Here is a 14,179-nt window from a genome sequence, read left to right on the forward strand (position 1 = left end):
CTCAATCAACTGGTCTCCCAGGAAAGAAGACGTCTGCTAGCTGACACCAAAAATCAAATCTCTTAGAGCATTTGCTATGCTCTCTTTATTTATAMAAGCTGAGGATGAATTTGTTTTCCCTGTCCCAGTTCCAGATACAATAGCTGATCCCAGATGACTACTGACTAAATCACCTCTCGCTAGACCAAGCCCCTTAGGACACCTCATACCTGCATTTTCTTTGCCTGGCCAAACCAGCCCCATACCAAGCAGCAGCATCACAGACCAATTTTGCACACCACTGAACTTCCCCTATACACTTCAAAACATTAAGTTACACCACAAACCTATGAGGTAGGTGAAGAGGGTAATTTTACAGGTGATACAACTAGGCAAGAAGATGCTTAATGACTTATCTCAGGGCAAAGAGCAAGTGAATTTCAGAAATGAGAACTGAACTGCATGTTCTTATATTCAACTGCATCCTTTGCCAGTCAGTTTTCATGCTTCCAGAACACAAAAGGAATAAAATATATGGCCAGCCCCACATCGCCACACTTAAGCCATGGTTGCACTCCAACAGGCTTCTGAATGAACTGCAACGAAAAATATTCAGAGTGGAAAAAGCAAGTTCTCCTTTCCTTTTCCTTTCCTTCTACTCCACAGGACAGAAATCATCACAGGAAAATCTCCATTATGCTTTTAGTCCTTGGGTAAGAGGAAAGTTTAAAACTATTTTTATATACTTGTCTCCCAGGTAACAGAACAATGTGTTATTTGCTGCACTACCAGTCTGCTCAAGGCAATGGATTTTAAAAGGGAACCTCCCTACAGTGGATTCTCTCATATCTGTAAAAATATTTATGAAATGTTAATCAGTTTTCACCTTAAGTTCAACAAACACCATCTACTGAATTGCATATGGGCAAGTTACATGAATTCAAAGATTACGGTTTTTATATGGAGACATATTAAAAAAGTTAGAAATTTGCTAACCACACTCCTGTTTTATGGCAATTTCCAGAGCCTCATAGTGCTACATTTGTATAATCATTTCAGATGAAGGTGTAAGTAGAAAGCATTGGTATTAAGAGCATTTAACTGGATAAAATTAAAACTTTACCTCGAACAATAAGCTGAGCAAAATTTGACACTCCAGAACCTCTCTCTGACTGAGTTACACAGCGGTATAAATCCTGGTCAGTTTTTGTCACTTCTTGCAACTTAAAGGTAGCAGCAAATCTTCTGTGATTGATATTTTTAGTCTGAGCAACTGGAATATCTTCCCCATTTCTTCTCTGAAAATAAGAGAAACCAATGCAGAGGTATCTTGTAAGAACACAAAGACATTTATCATGATCATCATACAAACAGCATGTAAAAAGACCCCAAACACATCTCCCGGTGCAACCTTTCCTTGGTAGGAGAGCACAGCGCTGAGGTCCCATCAAGAGATAGGCAGGTATTCAAAAGCATTTCAGAATCAAGTTTCGGGGGGAAAACCATGGTCAGGGGTTTGCACTGCCACACAAGACTGAGCACACCTTACTCCTCTTAGGCTCTCATAGGTGGTTGAGCAGTTGCATTCCTGAGAAAATTCATTCAACTTTAGAATAAAATTACAACAGATATGTTGGTGCACTGTAAAAAGAAAACTTAAACAAAATAAAAAATTTTAAACAAATTTGGCATAGAGGGATTTCACAGGTTTCCAGCAGCTATTTTTCAGCAACCAGCCAATGTTTCCTTTTTAATGCTTACCTTTTATCTATCCAAATTCAATACCTTCTGAAATTGTACCTTTGTTATACTATGCATCATCTATCTAAAGCTAGTTGAAATAAAAAGGGGAGGGAAAGGAACTGCTAGAAGAGAAATGATGCATCTAATTTAGAAGGGGCTTACAGAGTTCTGAAAAAATCATAACCACCAAAAATCACTGAAAAATTCAGTCCTTCTAGAGTTGATTGGGGCATGTGTCAATAGAGCAGAAACAGGTTTGCCATTTATGTGACACTTTCTCCTCATCTCCACTCATATGAATTGAATTTCAATTTTAATCAAAAAAAAGACCCTCCCCCAAAAATTAATGTAGGAAAAAATAATAAAACAACACACACCACTGTCTATAAACAATGTCCCCTCTCTCTCCTGTGGATCAGCCACATGTTATTCCCAGACCAGAATGCAGTTTCTGAACACTCAGCTTTGCTCWGTCTCCAGAAAGACATCCTAATTTCCCTTTGTAACTACATTGCCTGCTCTGCTCGATATGTAGCAAAACATGACCTCCCATGGACATTTTTAGCTCTAATCAACCCCTGAAATGAGGGACATCACTGAGGTCTTAAACTCGGAGCTTTCTGTCTAACATGAGAAGCAGTACAGCTGAGCCACAGAATTTAATAACCTGAAAGCCTGTGGCAAAATACAGAGGGGAGCAAAGGGAGATGAGTTATGATGCATGTGTATATTAACTGGCCTTCTGTCACAGTCAGGAGTACTTCATAATACTAAAACACTTTATTTTTACATCTACCATTTGTGATCTTAGCATGGGTTAATCACTTTAAATACTTTTGTTGTAGATTAGCGAGGGATTCAGTGCTGTTTCAAACTCACTCTAAGTATTCATTTTAACTATTAATAAAGTTTAAACGGATGAATTTTAGCTTCTTCTGTCCTTGCAGCAGTCACAGAGCACTATTCCCGTGCTTCATTGCAGCCCTTGCGTGAACATGCTCATTAATACGATCCCGGCAGATTTCAGCCTCCTTCAGTCTACTGATAAGCCACCACRCAGACCATGCCATAACCCTTATCAACAGCAGTTGTATTGGTTTGAGTCTTCCTTATTTCATGACGGCTGAAAAGACCTAACCAGTCCTCCCCCCGCCCTTTTTTTTTCCTTTTTGCTGTTATGCCAGAAATGGCAGGGAGCCACCAAGGACTATCGCTATATCCAAAGGTATGCTGAGCCCATGGGACCGAACCAGACAATACGGCTAGATGCCAAAAGTAAAACAGATCTCCAAAAGAGAAAATAAGAGACACTTCCAAAGGGTACTCAGACAGCTCCTCCCTAAATAAAAACATTTTTAAAGTTTCCTACAAACAGGAGGCCTTACTGAACTTCAAGGTTCAATGAAATTAATAAATGTTGCATTGTGACACCAACGAGGGGTGATGTCAGAGGCTCTATTTCACTGCTGCTTCAACTACAGCCAAATCATTTTGTAAGAAACGCCTCTCCCCCTCCCCTTAGCTAGCTTCTCCTGATAGCGAAAGCTATATTTGAAAGCAAGATTTTCTAGCTACCTTTTTCCCTTAGGTTTGATCAGAGGCTTAAACAAGTCATAACTGGAACTCTCTGGAATGGTAACTTAAAATAAAACTTGGATCTGGTGGCCTACAGTAATTAAACTACATAAAGCCTGTGGCACTTTCTTCCCTTCCCGCCTCTCTGCTCTGCCACCATGCGTGTTCTGATCACTACACCACAAAAAAAGGTTAGGAAATGGCAGCTGTTCCAGTAAACACAAACTTGGCACAAAATTGTTAACATGATCCAGCAAAATATATTAAATAGAGGCATATTGTTACATCTGGTACCATACTAGATATGATAGTAGTAACTCAGGTAATACAATGATTCTTTTTCTACCGTGAAGGGAAAAAAAGTAACAGAGATGTTTTTCTAAAATTAAGGCCCTTCTTTCATTAAGTTCAGTGCTTTAAATCTCACTGTAAAGCACTCAGCCAGCAGCAGATAAGCATATCAAAAAGCTTTTTTTGTAAAAAAAATTTACTTTCCAAAGCTGAAAACTTGCTTACATCAGCTAGTTTACATACTTAATGCCAGAGAAGTAAAGTGAACTGGGCTTCTAATTTTAACCAAAATAACAAAGCACTTTTAGAGTAATTAATCAAAAAAGAAATTTAAACAGCTTCACAGTTCTACTCCAACAACAAAACCTAGGATTTTCTTTGCTATTTACATTAGTGATTTACTACTTCTTTATCTTACAAGACTTAGAGTAGTTGCTCAAATTTCTCTGTATTAGGATTTTTCTTGTGAATCCAACTGTGCAATTACATCTTCAAGGTCTATCTTCATGTACAGTTTACCCATTAAAATATTTTTCAGTCATTAAAATGATCAGAAGTTCAAGCAGAAGAGATTTCTCACTTAAAAATACATGTTGAAGAAAATACCCTGCATTCATTTCAATACATCTGTCTTACACCAGTAAGCCATTAGGCAGTGAGAGTTCAGATGCACTGCCATCATCTTTTAATTAAACTTTTCTTTTTAATGTCAGGGCACTACTACTGATTTTAAAAGAAAGGAAAGAACGGCAGCAGTGTTCTCTGCTTATTAGAGGGTTTCTGACAGATACTGTTTCAATTTATGTCCTGCTCACACTGAACAGAGCTTGAAAATGCTGCTCAATTGGGTTTTAAAATTTCGATTTAAAATTAATGTGGAGTTATACTAATAGGTAATGGCTGTACCCTGTGCTATCCTTGGTTCCTCCAGTCCCTTGCTGTCTGATTCGATAACCCTGAATTGCTCATTTACAAGAGGTCACCAGTCAGATTTTTTTCCTTTCTTGAAAATATCTGTGGGCCTCACAAAGAACTACATGCTGTAAACAGTTGATTAAAAGATATACAAGCATGTAAAAAAACCTCCCTTAATTCTGGCATTTCAGGTTTTTAAATCTACGACTTTAAACCTAAAACTCTATGACTTTGGGGTTATTTTTAATTTCATAGGAATATGATGTTATAAAAATTATTTAACATTTATATTTATTTGCAGGCAGCAATTTATTTTAAGGCAATGGGACTAGAACATCTATATTAAAAAACGGACAGTAAAGTCTACTCTGTTTAAAAAGCAAGCAGGCAAACGAACAATTAGCCTTAAAATTTCTCTCTTCTCTCTCATGAAAGAAATTAAGCATTTAATAAACATGAAATGAAATGTCAGTGGATCTTTCAGAACTTGAATGTAAACAGAAACATCTGAATTCTAACGGCTTATTTACCTGGTAGAATTTAGTTGTATTTCTAATTTTCTAATATAGATTTAAAACCTATTTGCTTTTCTCAATTTTTCCAGTCAGAAAGTTTTTTTTTTTTTTTAAGTGACAATAAGATACCACAAATTTCCATGTTGATGTCCAACCTAAATTTTCCTGTTCTCCCTTCCCCCCCCGCCCCTTCTTCATACYAGTGATTTTTATCAGCCTGGACAGTTCAACCTCACACATCCCTGTTCCTTTCTTAGCATAAACACCTTGGAACAAGTCCTCTCCACTGCTAATAACGATAGCCAACGCTGTTTCTCCTCCTAGGCTCTCAGCTCTATGCTGGGAGGCCTCCAGAGAGCAAGAGATGTCAACGCTTGGGCTGCAGCTACGCATGCATGGCTTTGGCAGCCCGGCTCGCTTCAGCAGTTCCCGCTGCCTCCCTCTTTGCCTTCCTTCATATATTCCTGCATAAAACTCCTCAGGAAAATAACCTTCCCAGATTAATAATACTGGAGTTGCAGAGGTGGATCAGTTCCTCAGCGAATTCAGTGTGCAGCCACAGAGCCTGTGYGGGGCGCCGGGGCCAGGGCTGCACCAGAGTTTCTTTCCCTGACTCTGTCCCCAAAGGTGGGATCACAACTTGGCTTGAGGGCAGAAGAGCGGGAGAGGCTGCCGCCAGGGCATCTGGGGACTCGCACCTGCTGACAGCCAGGGGAGAAGGGAATTTGCACAGAATATGCTCCAAAATCTTCAGGTGCTTACCCACTGTGTAAAGTGAGAAATGCTGGTTGTTTTGTTTTTGGTTTTGGGTTTTTTTGCAAGAGGGAGAAGGGTCGAATGGGGACATTTTGAAGATCAGCAATAATGCACGGTCTCTGCCAAAAGATGTTTTGGAAAAACAAAACAAAAATAACCATGAGGGAATAAAAAAGAAACAATACAAATAACAGCTAGACTTCCTTTATTTTACTTGCGTGTTGCTGTCTGGCAGTTTATAACACACACAGAATATGTTTTTACACCATTTAAAATACAGTCTCCAAACCAAGGCAGGTCTACAGAAAGTAGAACCACCAGAAAAACCTTGCTAAATACAATGTTCTTCACAAATGTCTTAGTACATTCTTGAGTCTTTAAAACTTTAACTGACTGAAGTATAAAATTACTTACCATAAGGAGAAAATGAAGAAAAAAAATATTTTCCTCACTCACAAAAGAGAAAATGACTGAACAAGCGGGATTTTTGCAGTTGACTTTATTCACAAATATGTGATTTTAACCTAATCAATCCATATTTCAAATGGAACAAGAAGTGTACTTGTTTGAAAAATATGCCTAGATAGTCCAATCTTTTTCTTAGTATACAATTTGAGGTGAATTGGCTATTGCTTTCTTTTCTTTTTCTTTTTTTTTTTTTTTTTTTAAGAGAAATTATGAAATACAGACTATAACCTGCTTTAACTTGCTGGTCGCCCCAAATGCAGCAAAACAGAGGAAGATCCTACTTTCCAAAGAACCATGCATTCACTTATTAGCAGAGAAAGCAACACAGCTTTTTCTCACGAAAATATAAACTGAAGATTTTGAATAAATATGATGAGACTAATTCTATCTTGCATGCTACAACCATGAAGAAAAATTCAAGATCACTTTTAATGCCTTAGACTTGCACGCATACTTCTGTTATTCAATCTTACTCATTTAGAAGTAGCTCAAATCCCCTGATGCCGTATTGAACTTCCCATTGAAGAAAGTAATGGTTCTCATGAAGTAATCTAATTCAGAGCCATCTGGCCCTTCATAGGTGGCAATCCTAACTTACTTTAGTATAATAAAATCCAACGGAGGCAGAATAGCAAAATCTATTCTACAGTGTCCCTAGCCATTTCATTACACAAATAAAATCCATGTTTGTTTTCTCTGGACAGTTTAAAGACATTTTATTTTAAATCTAGTCCAACACATGCAACAAAATATATATTTAAAAAGAATTTTTCAAAAAGCTATAGTTCATGAATGCTGAATTTTCTTTAAAATAACAGCATACACTGAAATACAAATGCTGGACACAATGATTGAAGGTTTGTATCATCTTGAGTAGAGCACACTTAACTACAGCATTCATCTTGTCGGTCTAAAAAAAATCTGATTAATTAGGAAAGGACAGTGACGGAAAGAATTTGCAAAAAAAATTACTGAAGACCAGTATCACACAACAAAGTTCTTCAGAAACTTCTCAGCAGATGCTTTTACCCTTCTCTAAAAGAAGCCCAGTATAGCAGATGATTTTATCCTTTGTAATTCATAAAGTCTCACAGCTATTTGAGCAAACTAGGGCATGGGGCTCCCTATAGCACACCACACTGCTGAGGAGACAACCTGAATGCACTGATTAATAGACAAGGCTTAAAGGACCCAATGGTCAGGGAATTTATAACAGAACATTTTTATGAGGGTTATCTTAATTTCATGTATCTGATTTCCACAGGTTTATGCCACTGAATGCTTCAAGAAATACTACCATGACTTCACACAGTGAGCAAAACCCAAAAATATTTCAAGTTGAAACAAACTTCCACAACGGTTGTTATAACAGCAAACTGCAAAATGGCAGCAGGAGAAAAAGAGATCCCACATGTTACATATGGTCACAACCTGACCTCCAGCAGCATCCTCAGAGGATCCAGCAGCACAGCTCCCCAAGGGCTGATGCTCCAACCTCAGCCGCAGCAGCAGCAGCGTCCCTAGGGAAGACCTACATGGATGATAACTCCAAAGACTCCAGTGTAAACTAAATGACCGGTAGCTACACAGGCTGGAGGACTAAGTTAACTGGGGCAGAATTAAATTACGCCCAGCAGAATTATGGTATTTAGTGTTGTTGAAAGGTAAAATGACTGGGGATCTAGAAGAAATTGCCATATTTATCCAAGAGGCTAATAAATTAAGGAAGGAGAGAGGGAGAATGGTTAGTAGAGGATTAAATGCCATAGATCGCAAAAATGAATACAGAGTGCAAGATTAAAAAAAAAAAAAAAAAAGCCTTTGTGAAACAAACAAGTTAGCAGGAAAATATCAAATATGAACTTATGAATACTGTATTTCTCATTGGTCGGTATTCTTTGTAGCAGTGGAGGAGTCAGCAGTGTGTGATACAGAATAAACTATAAGTTAAATCATTTAAAAGTAGCTATGTATATAATTTTAAGCCACCTTTTCATGAATCTTTGAAAAATGTTTTTAAAAACAATGTCTATCAGAGAACAAATGTGCTGAGGCAAAAGTGTGGATCAAATAGGCCACTGTAAAAGATGAGCGCTGCCCTCTGTGCTTCCATATTCTGTGGTTCACTTTCAAAAACATATTTCCATAAGTTAAAGCAACCAATAATGAGAAAAATCAGGGAAGTGAAGTTTCTGTGCAATCCTTAAGTGCAACAAAAAAGGAACTTATAAGCAATTTACCATTGCTAGTAATCAAGATACAGGTAAGCTCACCTAGACTTGAGTGGCATTTTACTGGCTGAGAAAGCAAGGTTCAGTATCACAATTCAATAATATTTATGGTTACAAGTCAGCAGGTGTTTTAGGAGGATGACACTCATGATACAAGCCTGCTGCCTCCCAGGTCACCAAGGTGAGGGGTGGGCAAGCAGTAACTCCTCAGAGAAATACCGCTCCGGAGGATCTTTCAGTCTCCAAGGGCAGACCACCGGGAGGGGTTGTCCCCCTTCCTCCCCCAGGCCTCCGCAAGACATTGCGGCTTTGATTCCTCCTCAGGACAAGTTGGCCTAACTAACTTTGTTCACTTCAATGGCAACAACAAAAAGAGTCAACAAACTTGACAGCTGACCAATAACCAAAAGGTTACCAAAAATCTGCATCATGTTCCACAACCGAAGTCCTGAGGGTGCTAACAAGGTGTTTGGAAACACCTTCTCTGAACTTTCTTTAGGCCATATATATTTAAAAAAAAAAAAAAGGGGGGGGGGGGGGAGAACAGCAAAGGTTCTCTAACACTCAAGAGTCTCCTCAGTTCCCCTTAACTTTCAGCATTTGTAAAAATCTCTTCAAGCTAACAAAAATCATTCTTCAAAAGTCACAAAAATTGCGAGCAGCAGGTGCAATTAAAGAGCAAATGCTTCATCATCAAATTAAAGAAACAATATCTTTACCAATTGACCGTATCATAATGTAAAGGGACCTCAAAATGCAAAGTTACATCAGAAAGTTATGAAAAATTCTAAGTAAAAACATGCAAACTAGAGCAAATAAAATTAAATTTGACACGACCTTCCTATTATATAAATATATATATTTGAGAGATTCCAAACACTTGCCTGCAGCTAAATGGTTTATGCCTAAGGCCCAAGGCCCACTCCCAAAACCCCAGGGCTGAATAACGATCCACACATTCAACTTCTGAATACAGAAGAAAGAGGAAGCAAATAGAAAGTTCCCCAAAATACACAATTTCTGCAAAGCTACCTGTAAATTCAGGCTGGATTTTGCTTAGGCATAACAATGCTGTGAGAAAAGCAAAAATTACTGAAAATACTTACGTTCAGAAAGAGCCATGACAGCTAAACATCCAATTCTAGGACAATACCAAAACTTGCAATCCTGGTAAACATAGCATTTTGGGTTACAAGAGTTTCCTGCAGAAAGGGAGCGTTATACAGCCAGTTGTTCGAGCTGTCACAGTCCAGCTGCACAGGTGATCTTTCATCATCTGATAACAGTTGGTACTGCTGGGAGGTCAGCCTGATTCCATTGTTTTTACAGCAATTTGCATTTTATTTTCCATAATGGTTTTTAATTTCACTTTTTCAATTATTACTTTCAGGCAATTGCTTTAATTATCTGTTATTCCACAAGGAGAGGCATTTTCCTCTGGCTGCGTGAGGAGATGCATCACACTGCATTAATGTTGATGAGCCTCTCCGCAGGCAAAGGCAGCGCTGCCTCGCCAGCCTTGGCAGCCTGGCCGCGGGACCCTTAGCCAGTGCCTACTGCTATCACCGACAGATCGGCCCCCTTGCCACGGCTCTGATGACAATCTGCCCGGGATTACCAGTGGTGTATTAAATGCACGCGGTACCCCCTTCTGATTTGAGATTCACCAAAGCAAACGGCACCACCGGAGACCGTGGCAAAACACGGTCGCCTGCAAAGCCAGACCAAGCYGCTTTCCCTAATCCGATGCTATGTTAATGCAAAACTCAGCAATGATGGATGGACTCATTAGCGCCGCAGTTATCTCCAACTGAACCAGGTGCCAAGACATATGGTTTAGCAGATGTTCTAGCAAAGGGCTCTATTCTCTGCACTGTGCAAGTGTCCAGTTAAACTGGACACTGATAAGACACCGCAAATCCTATTGGGCTTACGGGAGTCACAATTGTTCCCAACTCAGGAATCAGTTAAACCCAGCCCCATTATGCAAAAAACCCTATTGCTCTCATATCCCAATTAAATTCGCAGAACAAATGCTGGACAATATGCATAATGCTTTCTAGACACTTCACGCAGCAAAATGTTATTTATTCTACTCAGCCGATTCCATTTCCACACCTAGTAATGAAATGAAGCTTAAAACTGTGGAAGCTTTCTTCACACAATACAAAAATCAAACAGGCAAACAGATCTCCCCCCCTCCATGTTTGCATGTCAATGTTAGAATGTTCTCTGTGTGCACTATCTTTCAAATATTTAATATTTAATATGTATCCATCCAGAAACCAGGATTAATGTGACTCTTGTTTGCAAGGTTATTTATTGACATAACTCCACTGGAATGCATGGTATTTCAAAGGAAAAAAACAGAATCAAAAGGGGTTTTAATTATACTAATTCAACAAATCAAGGTGAACAAAGAAGCGAGGTGCACAAAATTTTAATAAATGAAATAAATATTATTCTTGAAAAAGTGTCCTTTCAAAAAAAGGTTAAAAAATAAAAGAGAAAATCAGCAGAAGTGGGCAACAACTGATCAGCCTTTTATGATATGCTATATCAAACCTTTTAAGATTATATATACATGCACACACACTTATGTTCATTTCCTATATTAAAGAATTTTCAGCAAGTATTACTGTTAACTTCTGAAATTTTAAAGACAAAGCATACTGAAGCACCAAAAGTCATACATTTTTCCTTGAAAATGTATGCATTCCCTTTGTGAATGAAGAAATCCTGGGTTACCATCTTGGGCTTGTAGATTCCTATCATACAACCCAAATGCCTCAGTGTATACAGTGGCACTGAACTACAAATGTTATTTTCTCTCTACAGTAGAAATTTTAAGAGAGGGAAAAAAAATACTGAGGGAAAAAAAACCAGCAGCATTACAATCAAAAGGTGTGAGGGTTGCCAAAAAGAGGATACACACCAAGATTGAATCTATTTTAAAAGGAAAAATCAATACTCACTTCAAACAAAACCTATGGATTTTGAAACTCTTTCAGAATTTGCCAATAATTAGGGAGCACAAAGAAAACGCTTCAATAAATAAGTGTAACAGATTTGATATTATATTATGCTGAAAAACAAAAAAATTCAGAGCTTCATGTCTGTCCTTCTGCTCCCACACCTAGTATTCGCCCTCTCACAAAAGGTATGTTTCAGATCCTCTTGCTCAACCAGTTAAATCTCTTTATCTTTGCAAACATTTGTTTTATATTAATGCAGGTGCAACTTTTAAAAGACTTGTGTTATCTTTACTGCTTATCTTTCAATGTCAGAGCTCTGACTGTCCAGACCTTGGTCCAGCGGGGCTGCAAAATGTAGGGTGGAGTAGGGGGATATGAAAGGGGACACAAAACCAGATACAATCTAAAAACAAACAAGCAAGAATAAAATCTAAGCGCATGAAGGCCAGCAGAAGTTCAATTTAATGTTAATTTCTATTTGTCTGAAATGTTTATAGAAATATATTTATAGAATATCATCTGAGCTGATGAAAAGACTGGTGTTACAGTAATAAACACTTAAGACTCAGTTTGTTGAAATGCTGTACCTGTTCTCGTCTATTTTTAGTTTCAGCCACACAAAGGTATGTGCACTTAATTAAACAGAGAGAAACCGAAGCGTGCAAATGTGCATGTACACAGATCATCTAATGTATTATCAGTGCTTTTTCCCAATAAATATAAAATTAAAGTTGGCATGGGACACCACAATAGGTCATGCTACTAAGATCACTTTTACTTAAGTTCAGGCTGCTACAAGTCCTCTTTCCTGCTTCTGACCAATCATTCTCATCTTTTCCCATGTGCCAGCAGTGCTTATATAGTTCGGCGATTCAGACATGAATCAAGATAAAAAACAAACAAAACAAAAAACACCAAACCTCTTCTCACCCTCCCTCCTCCAAAACCCACACAACCTGTATTTTTGGCCAAATTCTTTTTCAGCCAGCTCAGTTTCCTGAACTGACTTACTGGACAGCTAAAAGCTTCCAGGTTAGTATGGAGAAGGGAGGGGGAGAGAAAAGCTCAGCTTGTGGCAGCTCAGCCTAAGCCTGGCTTACACAGCTGTGGGACTTCACACAGAGCCTGACAGCACAATTGGCAAGACAGAGCCAGGCAGCTGGTTTTTGTTTCCCGCTGCCTAATTTACTTTAGCCCTCTCTAAAGAGAGGGCTGGGAGAGCCAGAGAGCATGAGCACATTGGCTAATGAAGGCTGTAACTGCAAAACTCTATTATTTCAATGCAAGCAAATGGGATCTTAGATAATTGCAGACATAAAAAGTCCCAGTGTCCCAGATCACACTTTGGATCTTTACTTATCAAAGAATACGTTTTATTAGCAATTTTTTGCTGCTTTTTTTTTTTAAGGAAATATCTTTTCTCTTTCAATAAAAACATAGCAAAAAGCTATTTTCTTTAACATAGCGTACTTCAAAAGCATCTTTCTTTTGCATTTCTTTTTATTATTTTTTTTGCAATGGCTTTTGTTGTTATGAGAAAAATACATTCCTGGAATGTTTCAGCTCAGGGATCTCAAAAACAATTAGGCACTTGATTTGATCTGCTGGCTGTTCCTTCCTGGGTATTCAGACTTTGAATCTCTAGTTTGGTCAAAGGTTAAAGTGAACCTCTCCCAAGTCACACGCTTTGAAGCCTCACAGGGCCACATACATATTCCACCCAGATTTTAAGGAAAAGAGTCAATTCACTATTAGTTGTGCACAACAGGAGCAGTAACTTGCTCTGTTATCTGTTTAATGAAGGAAGTTCAGAGGGCTAAAGTTGATAATTTGCACTTATGCTGGGAAAGTAGAACAGAGGCTTGGAATGATGAGGAAGGAAGAAGAAATACGGGTCACCTTTAAATTGGTGAATATTTGGCACTGTTTAAGGGAAAACAGGAACCTAAATCCAAGCATACACATTCAGTAGCAAGCTATCTTCAAGCACATCAGAGCACTTCATAACAGCAGAATAATTCRAAGGTCAAAGGGAATGTCCATTCCTCATCCAGCAAAAGAATCATCATCTGTGATCTTTTACGCTATCAGAAAGCACCCATTTCTGTGATACGCGCACACATACAAAACCCCATGAAGTATATGAAGGGGGAAAACATATGTTTTCTGAGTTGTTCTGGCTGCTAACTGGGTTCCTCAAGGGAGGGAAAGTTAGACAGGGTAATCCGTCAAAGTTATCTGCCTGCGAGGCGCGAGTGGTATGGAAGACTTCCAGCTGGCTGCCTCCCTCAGGCCTCTCTGACCAATTTGCCATCGAAGGTAGTGCTTTACCTTGTTTCTTGCATGCTCCTATTGTTATAGCCCTGTCTTTGAGATACTAATCCAGGCTAATTTTGCATGCTTTATGTGCTCAGTTTGGCAAATGTTTGCAATTGGACTCCTCTTCCTCAAAGAATGCATTTTATATTTGCTCCATTTAAACAAGTTGCTRCTCAAAGACATGAAAAACAGGTAATTCCTACTGATAAGATACCTTTTCACTAAATGCAATGCAGTTACTGCTAGATTTATGTGAGGTTTGGTATTGCAGCATATTTGTCCAGCAATATATTTTACCTACCATCCAATTTTTCCAGTCTCATTCTATCCATTAAAAAGATTCTCCCTTTGAAACTCCAAGTTTCTCACACACCTATATGTACCTGTTGCTCAAGATCTGTCAGCCCCATTA

At 38.5% G+C, this 14,179-nt stretch overlaps 1 protein-coding gene across 1 annotated transcript in view; it reads right to left on the reverse strand.

The window, feature by feature from the left end:
• Positions 1–1,102: 1,102 nt before the first annotated feature.
• The window catches only part of LOC112968127 (receptor-type tyrosine-protein phosphatase kappa-like), a gene marked incomplete at its 3' end in the record, with an annotated part of 131,617 nt that continues 118,540 nt past the window's right edge, over positions 1,103–14,179 (reverse strand). Inside the window, exon 6 of the mRNA XM_026070005.1 lies at positions 1,103–1,277. Within this exon, the coding sequence (XP_025925790.1) occupies positions 1,103–1,277 (175 nt within the window). The remainder of the gene's footprint in view (positions 1,278–14,179) is intronic.

Source organism: Apteryx rowi, unplaced genomic scaffold (assembly GCF_003343035.1).
Source record: "Apteryx rowi isolate R43461 unplaced genomic scaffold, aptRow1 scaffold_301, whole genome shotgun sequence".
Classification (NCBI taxonomy): domain Eukaryota; kingdom Metazoa; phylum Chordata; class Aves; order Apterygiformes; family Apterygidae; genus Apteryx; species Apteryx rowi.